The 13,712-nt window shown below is 42.5% G+C and overlaps 1 protein-coding gene across 8 annotated transcripts in view; it reads right to left on the reverse strand.

Annotated features, from left to right (window-relative positions):
• Positions 1–13,712, reverse strand: part of BRCA1 (BRCA1, DNA repair associated) — a 99,668-nt gene that overhangs the window by 15,869 nt on the left and 70,087 nt on the right. For all 8 annotated transcript variants that reach the window (XM_025363316.1, XM_025363313.1, XM_025363311.1 and 5 more), the window contains 4 exons: positions 11,017–11,327; positions 7,338–7,425; positions 3,111–3,188; positions 2,571–2,611 (listed from right to left, as the gene is read on the reverse strand). In XM_025363316.1, the coding sequence (XP_025219101.1) occupies positions 2,571–2,611; positions 3,111–3,188; positions 7,338–7,425; positions 11,017–11,327 (518 nt within the window). The remainder of the gene's footprint in view (positions 1–2,570; positions 2,612–3,110; positions 3,189–7,337; positions 7,426–11,016; positions 11,328–13,712) is intronic.

The following is a 13,712-nucleotide window of genomic DNA, read 5'->3' on the forward strand; positions in this document are numbered from 1 at the left end:
GAGCCCAGGAGTTGGAGGCTGCAGTGAACTATGATCATACCACCACACTCCCGCCTGGGTGACAAAGTGAGACCTGGCTAAAAACAAACAAACAAACGAAAGAAAGAAAAAGAATTGCTGGGCAGAGATTTGACAAAAAAGAAAGTAAAATCATTCTTTTTGGTAGACCAGGTGAAATGATCAGTATCTCAGCTGTTGAAATCAATTCACTGAAGCAAATCTTTGTGTGCAGAAATTAACAGTCAGCTTTTCACCTCACTTGGGACTTAATGTATCTTGATTTTCAACATCTATCTCCTCTCAAAACATTCACTTAGCATTTAGATTAAACTGCTAATATTTTGCTGTTATAAAGGTAACTGAAAAATTCCCTATCTCCTAAATCAATTGCATATTATCATCTAAGGAAGTAAAGGCTTTTCAGATTTCCACTGAGAGATTTACACAGTTAACACAACCAAAATGATAAGATATACATTCAATACACTAAAGAAAGTTAGAGGTTTTTCGTAATCACTATTATGACTAGTCATGGACATGAGAATAAAGAATAATGAGACTGGGGAGAAATTTGAGGAAGAATGCTCAGAAACAAGTCTGACTGAAACTCACATTGTAGGGAAGGCCTTATGTGTTGCCAAGAGTATTGTGAAGAAAAATAAAGGCAAGAGTATAACCACCGGCTATTACTAGGGGAAGAATATCTGACATTTCCTAGTTACTTGAATGAGGAGTCTAGTGATAAATTTGTCAGAAGACTCCCATGTTTATAGTCCTCCTTGTACTCCTGAGCTTCATACGATGTGTCCAACTGCCTACTTAACTTCTCTATCCAGATGTCTAGTATACATCTCAAAATTCACGCATCTGGCCAGGCACAGTGGCTCACACCTGTAATCCCAGAACTTTGGGAGGCCAAGGTGAGTGGATCACCTGATGTCAGGAGTTCAAGGCCAGCCTCAGCCTGGCCAACATGCCACTGTGCTCGGCTAATTTTTTATATTTTCAGTAGAGACAAGGTTTTACCATGTTGACCAGGCTGGTCTCGAACTCCTGACCTCAAGTGATCCAACCACCTCAGTCACCCAAACTGCTGGGATTACAGGCATGAGCCACTGCGCCCGGCCTATAAAATTACTTTCACATTTTATTTTGTCTGATCTGTTGTCACAGAAGTTCTCAGATGGCTGCTCTAAAATTATTCCTCCTCCTACACTCTATCTTATTTACTTCTCAGTGTTCTCAGTATCATAAAGTGCAACATCTTTTTGAAGCAATTTGAATTATAAAGATACATTTGCATGTATATATATGTATATACGCATCTGCATACACACACACTTTTTTTTAAGAGATAGGGTCTTGCTCTGTGCAAGTGTTAAGAGTGCAGTGGTATGATCATAGCTCACTGCAGTCTTGAACTCCTGGGCTCAAGTGATTCTTCTGGCTTAGCTTCCTCAGTAGCTAAGACTACAGGTGCACATTGCCATGCCTGGCTAATTTAAAAAAAAATTTTGTGGAGACAGAGTCTCACTATGTTGCCCAGGCTGGTTTGAAACTCCTGGCCTCAAGTAATCTTCCTGTCTCAGCCTCCCAAAGTGCTGAGATTATAAGTGTTGAGCCACTGCACCTGGACTGCATATTAATATGAAGAGTTTTCTTCAACAACACTGAACAGTTTTCTACAAAGGTATATGCAAATGGGCACACTTCTTATCTTATGAATGTTTTCTTTCCCTTTATAAACTCCTTTTCCTTTCTCTTTTCCTCAAAGAAAGGACTTTCTTTTGAAATCTAGAACAAATGAGAACAGAGGATATCCTGGTTTGCTCTGCAAATTTTTTTTTTTAAGACGGAGTCTTGCTCTGTTGCCAGGCTGGAGTGCAGTGGCGTGATCTTGGCTCATTGCAACTTCTGCCTCCTGGGTTCAAGCGATTCTCCTGCCTTAGCCTCCTGAGTAGCTGGGACTACAGGCACGTGCTCCCACACCCGGGTAATTTTTTGTATTTTAGTAGAGACAGGGTTTCACCATGTTGCCCAGGCTGATCTCAAACTCCTGAGCTCAGGCAATCTACCTGCCTTGGCCTCCCAAAGTGTTAGGATTACAGGCATGAGCCACCGCACCTGGCTTTTTTTTTTTTTTTTGATGGAGTTTTGCTCTTGTTGCCCAGGTTGGAGTGCAATGGCGCTATCTCAGCTCACTGCAACCCCCACCTCCCCGGTTCAAGTGATTCTCCTGCCTCAGCCTCTTGAGTAGCTGGGATTACAGGCATGCGCCACCATGCCCGGCTAATTTTGTATTTTTAGTAGAAATGGGGTTTCTCCATGTTGGTCAGGCTGGTCTTGAACTCCCGACCTCAGGTGATCTGAACACTTCAGCCTCCCAAAGTGCTGGGATTATAGGTGTGAGTCACCGTGCCTGGCCTGCATAACTCTTGATGATCCCCATTATCATGGAAAATTTGTGCATTAAGGAAAGTGGTGCATTGATGGAAGGAAGCAAATACATTTTTAACTATATGACTGAATGACACCATGTCTCTGATTAGTTTGTAATATCAAGTACTTACCTCATTCAGCATTTTTCTTTCTTTAATAGACTGGGTCACCCCTAAGGAGATCATAGAAAAGACAGGTTACACACAGCAGAAGAACGTGCTATTTTCATGGAGATGGAGAGGTCAGCGATTCACAAAAGAGCACAGGAAGAATGACAGAGGAGAGGTCCCTTCCCTCTAAAGCCACAGCCCTTTAATAAGGCTTGTAGCAGCAGTTTCTTTCTGGAGACACAGTTGATGTTTAATTTAAACATTATAAGTTTGCCTGCTGCACATGGATTCCTGCCAACTATTAAATAAATCCCTAGTTCGTATGCTAACATTGCTAGATTAGGTCCTATTAGTTATAAAAGAGACCCATTTTCCCAGCATCGCCAGTTTATCTGAACAAAGTGATACGCATTAAAGATAAAGGTAGTTTAGTGTTACAATTAAAGACCTTTCAGTAACTCACACTCAGCATCAGCAAAAACCTTAGGTGTTAAATGTTAGGTGTAAAAATGCAATTCTGAGGTGTTAAAGGGAGGAAGGGAGAAATCGTATTATACTTACAGAAATAGCTAACTACCCATTTTCCTCCCGCAATTCCCAGAAAATATTTCAGCGTCCGTTCACACACAAACTCAGCATCTGCAGAATGAAAGACATTCAAAGGATTAGAAGTTGAAAACAAAATCAGGAATTGCTGTCCTAAGAAGCTAAAGAGCCTCAGTTTCTTACACTCCCAAGATCAATCTAGATTTATGATTCCAAAACCCCTGGTGACAGAATCAGAGGCTGAAAACACCATTAATTATAACCAGCAGGTGTGGATCTTTGGAAGTCTAGGGAAGGCTGATATAAAGTTAAGACCAGAGGAATGTCTGTCCACTCCCTCTCCCCAACACCCATCTTCTAGATGCCAAGGCTAGCTATAGAACTCCATTATAGTGTTCAAGGAATTAGCAATTATCCACGTCAATAGTTTTGATTAATGTGGATGGAGAACATCTATATTACTAGATGGCAATATGTGAAAGGAGAAGAAAACAGTATTGTTGAAAACCTAAATCTGAAATGTCAATGTAATGACAAATTTTCACCCCTAGAATGTCTACCTGGGGCGGGCGCGGTGGCTCACGCCTGTAATCCCAGCACTTTGGGAGGCCGAGACGGGTGGATCACGAGGTCAGGAGATCATCCTGGCTAACATGGTGAAACCCTGTCTCTACTGAAAATACAAAAAAAATTAGCCGGGTGCCTGTAGTCCCAGCTACATGGGAGGCTGAGGCAGGAGAATGGCGTGAACCTGGGAGGTGGAGCTTGCAGTGAGTGGAGATCGCGCCACTGCACTCCAGCGTGGGCGACAGAGAGAGACTCCGTCTCAAAAAAAAAAAAGAATGTCTACCTGGGGAGTTCTAACCCTCTAATATTCTCCTGAGAGGGATAGGAGAATAGAAGTGCAGAGGGTTAGAACTCCCTTGTTACATTGGTGAGACGGAGTCTCGCTCTGCCGCCCAGGCTGGAGTGCAGTGGCCGGATCTCTGCTCAATGCAAGCTCCGCCTCCCGGGTTCACGCCATTCTCCTGCCTCAGCCTCCCGAGTAGCTGGGACTACAGGCGCCCGCCACCGCGCCCGGCTAGTTTTTTGTATTTTTTAGTAGAGACGGGGTTTCACCGTGTTAGCCAGGATGGTCTCGATCTCCTGACCTCGTGATCCGCCCGTCTCGGCCTCCCAAAGTGCTGGGATTACAGGCTTGAGCCACCGCGCCCGGCCTAGAGCTTCTATATAAGTATTTCAGAAAGCAGTAGCTAAAGAATCACTTGTTTATTTCCCAGTGTTTTAAAGGCCCTTCTGAAGAACTAAGCAAACTAAGGAAAGACCATTTAGTTTTAAACAGGAGAAATGTATTTAACTAAATCCTAAACAAAGCAGGCTATCTGCAAGCAGTAGCAGCAGCCATGCTCCCTCACAGAATTCCTTATAATTTTTGAAGTTTTTTGTTTAACTGCTACAAAAGCTGATTTAATAATATGTATTAAACTTGAACATTTTAGTTCAGTTTTAGTTCAAAAGTAGCAAATGTATTAGGTTTGAGTTTAAAGACTGAACTACATGCCGGGCGCGGTGGCTCAAGCCTGTAATCCCAGCACTTTGGGAGGCCGAGACGGGCGGATCACGAGGTCAGGAGATCAAGACCATCCTGGCTAACACGGTGAAACCCCGTCTCTACTAAAAATACAAAAAAAAACTAGCCGGGCGAGGTGGCGGGCGCTTGTAGTCCCAGCTACTCGGGAGGCTGAGGCAGGAGAATGGCGTAAACCCAGGAGGCGGAGCTTGCAGTGAGCTGAGATCTGGCCACTGCACTCCAGCCTGGGCGACAGAGCGAGACTCCGCCTCAAAAAAAAAAAAAAAAAAAAAAAAAAAGACTGAACTACTTTAGATTTGATTTGCATTTTTTTTTTTTTTTTTTGAGACGGAGTCTTGCTCTGTTGCCCTGTTGCCCAGGCTGGAGTGCAGTGGTGTCATCTCGCCTTACTACAAGCTACGCCTCCCAGGTTCATGCCATTCTCCTGCCTCAACCTCCCAAGTAGCTGGGACTACAGGCACCTGCCACCTCGCCCGGCTAATTTTTTGTATTTTTAGTAGAGATGGGGTTTCACTGTGTTAGCCAGAATGGTCTTGATCTCCTGACCTCGTGATCCGCCGGCCTCGGCCTCCCAAAGTGCTGGGATTACAGGTGTGAGCCACCGCACCTGGCCTTAATTTGCATTGTCAAATTTTTTTACCTTTCACTAGCTTTGATGCAAACCTATGGCTTAAGGTATATTAAACTTTAATGACATTTTTCTCTAAAACAGTAGTTTGTAATAACTTTTTCTGGCACCTGGCTCCAATGAGCACTATCCTCTGACCCTGTGGTATAATTTTCATGAGTAAGTAGAAACCTAAGATCATAGAAGTTCTATGGCAATGTATCCAAGGGGTTTACATCCTCTCCTCAAGTGCCTGTATCTCTCCGAAAAGAATCATCATGGGCTGAGCGCGATGGCTCATGCCTGTAATCCCAGCACTTTGGGAGGCCGAGGCAGGTGGATCACCTGAGGTCAGGAGTTCAAGACCAGCCTGACCAACATGGAAAAACCCCGTCTCTACTAAAAATACAAAATTAGGTGTGGTGGTACATGCCTGTAATCCCAGCTACTCAGGAGGCTGAGGCAGGAGACGTGCTTGAACCCAGGAGGGGGAGGTTGCAGCGAGCCAAGATCATGCCATTGCACTCTGGCAGACTGGGAAACAAGAGTGAAACTCCACTTCAAAAAAAAAAAAAAAAAAAAAAAACAAACATCATCGAGTGGACTGGAACACATCCAGAGAACCAACTTTGTTAGAAACATTTTAGACTTGAGCCACACAATCTGCATCTTCTGCGTCCTCCATGCACTCGTCTGCTTTCTGGAGCCCCATGAGTGAGTCTTACTCTTGTTCCAGATAACAGTTCTCTTCTGGGTAGTGGTTCTTCAGATACTTGAAGACAGTGTCTTATTTCCTTAAATCTTCTCATTTCTTCTTCAAAAGACATTATTTCAAGTTACTTTTCTGCATCTTTACCATTTAACTCTGAATAAACACTCCCCAGTTTGTCAGTGACCATGTTAAAAACCAAGCACGGTGCTTAAAACAGACACCAGCTTTCAGGCAGTCACTCCAATGGAGAATACTGTGGGGCTCGGGATCTGTACTTCACTTGCTCCAGACCCTATGCTTGTGTTATTACGGCCCAGTTTCAAATAAGCTTTTTTAGCAGCCCTGAAATGTTTACTCAGATTTAGTTTTTAAGTCAACTAAAAACTCCCAGAGGTCTCCTGTATCACACAAGTTATGATTAAAACCTTAAAAAAGAAAGGTATAGAACAAATGATCTGTCCCCTTCCTTTTTTGGTTTTTCATATGTTAAGACTATCTTGGAGCTGTTACCAGACTTTTTTCCTGAAAAACTCTCAACATACTCAAACTAGGTGTTACATGAAGACGGAGTCTCACTCTGTCGCCAGGCTGGAGGGCAGCGGCACAATCTCAGCTCACTGCAACCTCAGCCTCCAGGGTTCAAGCAATTCTTCTGCGTCAGCCTCCCAAGTAGCTGGGATTACAGGCGCATACCACCACGCCCGGCTAATTTTTGTATTTTTAGTAGAGACAGGGTTTCACCATGCTGGCCAGGCTGATCTCGAACTCCTGACCTCAGGTGATCCACCTGCCTTGGCCTCCCAAAGTGCTGGGATTACACGTGTGAGCCACCACGGCCGGCCCACACTCCAAATCTTAAGCCAAAACAAAAGGGGGTAAGGAAGCAGCAAAACTATTATTTGTCTTTCATAAAGTAATTGATTGACTATTAGAAGACTATCATCCATGCTATGCTCAACAAATATTCTTACTTTTTCATTTTTTTTTTTTTTTTTTTTTTTTTAAGATGGAGTCTTGCTCTGTCACCAGGCTGGAGTGCAATGGCATGATCTTGGCTCACTGCAACCTCCATCTCCCTGAGTATCAAGTGATACTCAGCCTCACGAGTAGCTGGGACTACAGGCGCACGTCACCATGCCCAGTTAATTTTTTTATTTTTTAGTAGAGACATCGTTTCACCATGCTGGCCAGGATGGTCTCAATCTCCTGACCTCATGATCTGCCCACCTTGGCCTCCCAAAGTGTTGTGATTACAGGCGTGAGCCACCATGCCTGGCCTCATGTGATTTTATGCAGCAAATGCAAAGTATTCTGTAAAGGTTCTTGGTATACCTGTTTTCATGACGACATGAGTAGTCTCTTCACTAATTAGATTAGTTAAAGCGATGTGGTATCTTCTGGCAAACTTGTACACGAGCATCTGAAATTAAATCAAATATTCCATTATCATGAGTTACCTCTAGTACACAGCTCAGAATACTAGTTATCCCACCATGGCATATGTTTACCTACGTAACAATCCTGCACGTTCTGCACATGTGTCCTGGAACTATTTAAGGTGAATTTTTTTTTTTTTGAGACAGAGTCTTGCTCTGTTACCCAGGCTGGAGGTAAAATTTAAAAAAAAAAAGAAAAAATAATAATACCAGTTATCCTAGCTTTAAGTCTCTGTTTTTCTCAGAAAGGGTACATTTTAAAAAATTCTAAGATACCTGAAGTCTCGGCCAGGCACGGTGGCTCACGCCTGTAATCCCAGCACTTTGGGAGGCCGAGGCGGGCGGATCATGAAGTCAGGAGATGGAGATCATCCTGGCTAACACGGTGAAACCCCGTGTCTATTAAAAATACAAAAAATTAGCCGGGCGTGGTAGTCCCAGCTACTTGGGAGGCTGAGACAGGAGAATGGAGTGAACCCGGGAGGCAGAGCTTGCAGTGAGCCGAGAAGGTGCCACTGCACTCCAGCTTGGGCAAGAGTGCAAGACTCCATCCCCAGCCCTAAAAAGATACTTGAAGTCTCGGCCGGGCGCGGTGGCTCAAGCCTGTAATCCCAGCACTTTGGGAGGCCGAGGCGGGTGGATCACGAGGTCACTTTGGGAGGCCGAGGCGGGTGGATCACGAGGTCAGGAGATCGAGACCATCCTGGCTAACATGGTGAAACCCCGTCTCTACTAAAAATACAAAAAAAACTAGCCGGGCGTGGTGGCGGGCGCCTGTAGTCCCAGCTACTCGGAGGCTGAGACAGGAGAATGGCGTGAACCTGAGAGGCGGAGCTTGCAGTGAGCCGAGATCGCGCCACTGCACTCCAGCCTGGGTGACACAGCGCGAGACTCTGTCTCAAAAAAAAAAAAAAAAAAAAAAAAAAAAAGATACTTGAAGTCTCAAATAGTTTAATAAAAAATTATGTACACATCAGCAGACATAGAATTACAACTAAGGATTCAAAATAGTATTATACACCTACTATGTACCACAAACTTAAAACTTAAAAAAATATACATTGGGCCAGACACGGTGGCTCATGCCTATAACCCAGCACTTTGTGAAGCTAAGGTGGGACTCTTGAACCCAAGAGTCTGAGACCAAGGCCAGCCTGGGCAATACTGTGAGATCTCATGTCTTAAAAAAAAAAAAAAAAAAAGTAAAAAGAAAAAATATATATTAATTTTGCTTTAATAGCTGATATCATCTGATTCCCTAAGACAGTTTCTTTGCATAGTGACACTCTACTATAAATTTATCAGCCTACACTTTATAAGCTGAGAGATAACTACCCTACACAGAAAGTTATGCTACAGACATATATGGCTTAAAACCAAGACTCAACCCTCTGAGAGTTACAAAACACTGAAATCAAGATGTTACTAAAGGTCATTGCAAAAGCGATCAATTCTCTTGTAAGGAGAAGGCTTAGAAGGGGTTCATATTCTTCCCCAAAGAAATTTAGAGTCCTCTAGCTATTATCTATCAACCAAATAAAAATCAGTAGCAAAAGAAATTAACCAGATCCATTATGGGCACAGTTGACCTAGTTGGTAGGTATTGTCTGATAAATAACTTTGTTTACCAAGGGCCATCATTTACTAGCCATAGCCACAGCCACCCACACCAGTATTTACGTGTTGCACAATACTGCCATGAAGGTCAGGCCATCTTTCTTTCATGTTGCCTTACTCCATACTGCCACAGGGCGCTGAAAAAATGCAGGCTAGAGAAGCTAATGACATCCTCCCCCTTTTGCCACCACCCTCTGCCAGGATCATTAGCAATTCTGAACTGATTAATTGCTAAAATCCCAGCCTTGAAACTGTTCTGTTAGAAGAGCAATGCTGAACTGATGAAAAGATCATCTTAATATGGGCTTCAGAATTAATCATGTGTAATACAGTCAGTAGCTTTCATCATAAATTTACCACACTTCACCAAGTCTGAATAAAGCTCAAAGTTTTCCTCTTTGCTTGTTTAAAGAGAACACGTACCCAAGCCACTTGTAGTCTAAACTGCAGCTCAGAATTGCCTTTGGCAAGAAAGATTAGACCATTTTAGCCATCTCTAAAAAGCTGAACTTGCAAAACAAAGGGATAAAGAATGCTAATTTTCAATGAATAAGTAAGGAATTCCGGATGTGCAGGCAAATGATCAAGAGCCATTGAAACAGACACAGGTAAAAGCTTTTAGAGCAAATTGCTGGTCTGGGCATGGGATTATGAGATGAAAACATTTATAGCCATCACTGTGCACTTACTCAGTGTATCTACCAGGGCAGCCACAGCTTACTTTGCCCTTTCAGTAGTGGGATACATCTGGCCACAGAGATGTTATGCTAAGTCACTACCTATGGAGAAGTTAGGATGAAAAATCCTAGGAAAGATATATTAAGAAAGATATTTCAGAATGATTTGGTCATCTCTCAGTGTGCAATAAATGGCACACCCACTACTGAATCCATTTGATAATCTGGTATGTTATCTCATCATAGTTTTAAAGAAATATTCACGCAATTATTATTGTTATTATTATTTTGAGACACAGTTTCGCTCTTGTTGCCCAGGCTGGAGTGCAATGGCGCAATCTCGGCTCACCGCAACCTCTGCCTCCTGGGTTCAAGTGATTCTCCTGCCTCAGCCTCCCGAGTAGCTGGGCTTATAGGCATGGGCCACCACGCCCAGCTAATTTTGTATTTTTAGTAAAGACGGGGTTTCTCTAGGTTGGTCAGGCTGGTCTTGAACTCCCGACCTCAGGCGATCTGACCGCCTTAGCCTCCCAAAGTGCTTGGATTACAGGCTTGAGCCACCGTGCCCGGCCACGAATTATTTTTATTATGAAGTGATGACAAAGACAATTAATTACAGGGGTGGTAAACTTCTCAGGATGTCTGAAATCCACAAATAGACCAAAAAGAAACGAGGTTTTACTGGTCTTAATATTTTAATGAGTATTTTTCCACAGTGTGAAGTAATTCCCATTTCTGGCATTAAGGACCCAAGGTGATGCCAAAATCCTAATAGCAAGGGATGTTGCAGGGCAGACAGGGCAGGGCAGGCTATTGAGTAACTGTCTTACAAGCCAGGATAAAAACAAACAGTAGAGAAATGCTACCCTGTCTGGCAGTACGTTTGGAACCAGTCTGAATTTAGTTAAATATGCTGGTAAATTCACCCATGTGAGCCAAGGGGGAAAAAAGATGCCTTCTGGGGAATAAAGCTATACCTACTTGCTTTTACAGATATAAAGGAAAATTCAAATTCAAAAGTCCTATATCATACCAAAGTATAGCTTTTCTGCTAATATTTAATAATTATTTTCTCAAGTAAATATATATAAAATAATCCACACTATAGCTTTATCTAGATCTAAATTTTCAGAAATTAGTAATGGAAATTAAATGACACAGAACTGTGATTGTTTCCTAGATTTCTTCCTCTAGGTTATTAATTGCCAGGACCTACATAAAACTGTTTCCAGAATGTTGTTAAGTCTTAGTCATTAGGGAGATACATATGGATACACTCACAAATTCTTCTGGGGTCAGGCCAGACACCACCAAGGACATTCTTTCGTTGACCCTTTCTGTTGAAGCTGTCAATTTTGGCTTCTCCCTGCTCACACTTTCTTCCATTGCATTATACCCAGCAGTATTAGTATTATGAGCAGCAGCTGGACTCTGGGCAGATTCTGCAACTTGCCACTGGGGTACTTTCAATGCAGAGGTTGAAGATGGTATGCTGCCAACATGAGCTGACTCTGGGGCTCTGTCTTCGGACGGATCAGATTCAGGGTCATCAGAGAAGAGACTGATTCCAGATTCCAGGTAAGGGGTTCCCTCTGAAAGGAATGGGAGAAGTTTAATTTACACAACAATGAATGTTGAATTACAGAGTTTGGTCTCTGTTAAGAATAAAAAGACCAATGAAGTTAGGTTAAGAGAAAAATGGGTACATGAATACAGTGTTGGTGGAAATCCAAAGTAGCCTAATTACCTAAAAAGGAAATATGGCATTATGTAGCAAACACCTTAACCTGTGTTTATACTTTCAGTCAACAATGCTAGTTTTAGAAATATATCCCAGGGAGACAAAAGATGTATGCAAAGGTTTAGTCATAGGAATGTTCACTGTAACACTGCTTATAACAGTGTAATTTTAGAAGCAATCTAGAAGTCCAATAATAGATTAAATTACGATATACCTAGTCCAATGGAGTACTCTTCACCCATTGGTTTGAATATAAATGTTGATGTACAATAAAACAGAAATGTTACTAATATATTAAAGAAGATACCTAAGCAATATTATTTATCATGACATTATTTTAAAAATAAAAGTTTATGTAAAATGACTAAAGAAACACAGAAATATTTTATTATTAAAGAATAAGAGTACAGGCCGGGTGCGATGGCTTAGGCCTGTAATCTCAGCACTTTGGGAGGCCGAGGAGGGTGGATCACCTGAGGTCAGGAGTTCGAGACCAGTCTGATGAACATGGAGAAACCCCATCTTTACTAAAAATACAAAAAATTAGCCGGGCGTGGTGGTGCATGCCTGTAATCCCAGCTACTCAGGAGGCTGAAGCAGGAGAATTGCTTCAACCCAGGAGGCGGAGGTTGCACTGAGCCGAGTTCACACCATTGCACTCCAGCCTGGGCAACAAGAGTGAAACTCCGTCTCAAAAAAAAGAGTACAGGTAATTTTATTTTTTTGAGAAGGGTCTTCGTCTGTCACCCAGGCTGTGGTGCAGTGGCACAAACATGGCTCATCTGCAGCCTTGACCTCCTGGACTCAAGTGATCTTCCTGCCTCAGCCTCCTGAGTAGCTGGGACCACAGGTGTTTGCCACCTTCCAGCTAATTTTTTTTTTTTTTTGAGATGGAGTTTCGCTCTTGTTGCCCAGGCTAGAGTGCAATGGTGTGATCTTGGCTCACTGCAACCTCTGCCTCCTGGGTTCAAGCAATTCTACTGCCTCAGCCTCCCGAGTAGCTGGGACTACAGACATGTGCCACCAAGCCTGGCTAATTTTGTATTTTTAGTAGAGACGGGGTTTCTCCATGTTGGTCAGGCTGGTCTCGAACTCCTGCCCTCAGGTGATCTGTCTGTCTTGGCCTCCCAAAGTGCTGGGATTACAGGCATGTGCCACCATGCCTGGCTCATTTTTGTATTTTTAGTGGAGACGGGGTTTCACCACGCTGGTCAGACTGGTCTCAAACTCCTGACCTCAGGCCATCTGCCTGCCTCGGCCTCCCAAAGTGCTGGGATTACAGGCATGAGCCACCATGCCTGGCCCCAGCTAGTTTTCTTTTCTTTTTCTTTTTTTTTTTAACTTTGTAGAGATCACGTCTTGCTACACTGCCCAGGCTGGTCTTGAACTCTTGGCCTTGAACAATCCTCCCACCTTGGCCTCCCAAAGTACTGAGATTATAGGCATGAGCCACTGCATCTGTCCTTATTTTATCTTTTACGAGGTGGCATCTCAGCTTGGTGAAGTGGCTCACGCCTATAATCCCAGCACTTTGGGAGGCCAAGGCAGGAAGATTGCATAAGGCCAGGAGTTAGAGACCAGCCTGGGCAACATAGCAAGATGCCGTCTCCAACCCTGCCCCAAATTATCTTCTTTATTCCCTATATTGTCCAGTTTGGGAGCAATGAGCATATAGTAATTTTGTAAGAAAGGAAAAAAAAGTTGACAAATGTGGCAAATGCTTTATTTTTGTTTCTTCATCCAAGGTAATGACACCATTACTTTTCTCACTTAATAAATCAGCAGGTATCATTACCAAATTAAAAAGAGCAGAGATGTCATCCTCGAAACATTTCAGAAAATGCCATGCTATCAGGAATTAAGCATAGCTAAGTGGAATATATGAGATTCCTAAAATGACCCTAATGAACACGGCCAAATACCACATTTGACGCCAGTGTCTTTTATGATAATGTGTTTTTGAGGATTAATTAAAAACTTTCTTTACTGATTAAAACTCTGATTTACAAGCCATAAAACACCATTCATTAAAAGTGATTTTTAAGGCATAAAATATATAATCATTTATATTAATTAACTCGTAAAAGAAGAGCTTGCTTTGGGATTTGACTCACTTTCTAATAAAGGACTGGCCTAAAACTTTATTCTTTGGCCTTAGGACTCTTGTCTAACAGTTGAAATAAAATATATACATATATATATATATATATTTTTTTTTTTTTTTTTTTTTTTTTTT

This window comes from Theropithecus gelada, chromosome 16 (assembly GCF_003255815.1).
Source record: "Theropithecus gelada isolate Dixy chromosome 16, Tgel_1.0, whole genome shotgun sequence".
In the NCBI taxonomy this organism is placed as follows: domain Eukaryota; kingdom Metazoa; phylum Chordata; class Mammalia; order Primates; family Cercopithecidae; genus Theropithecus; species Theropithecus gelada.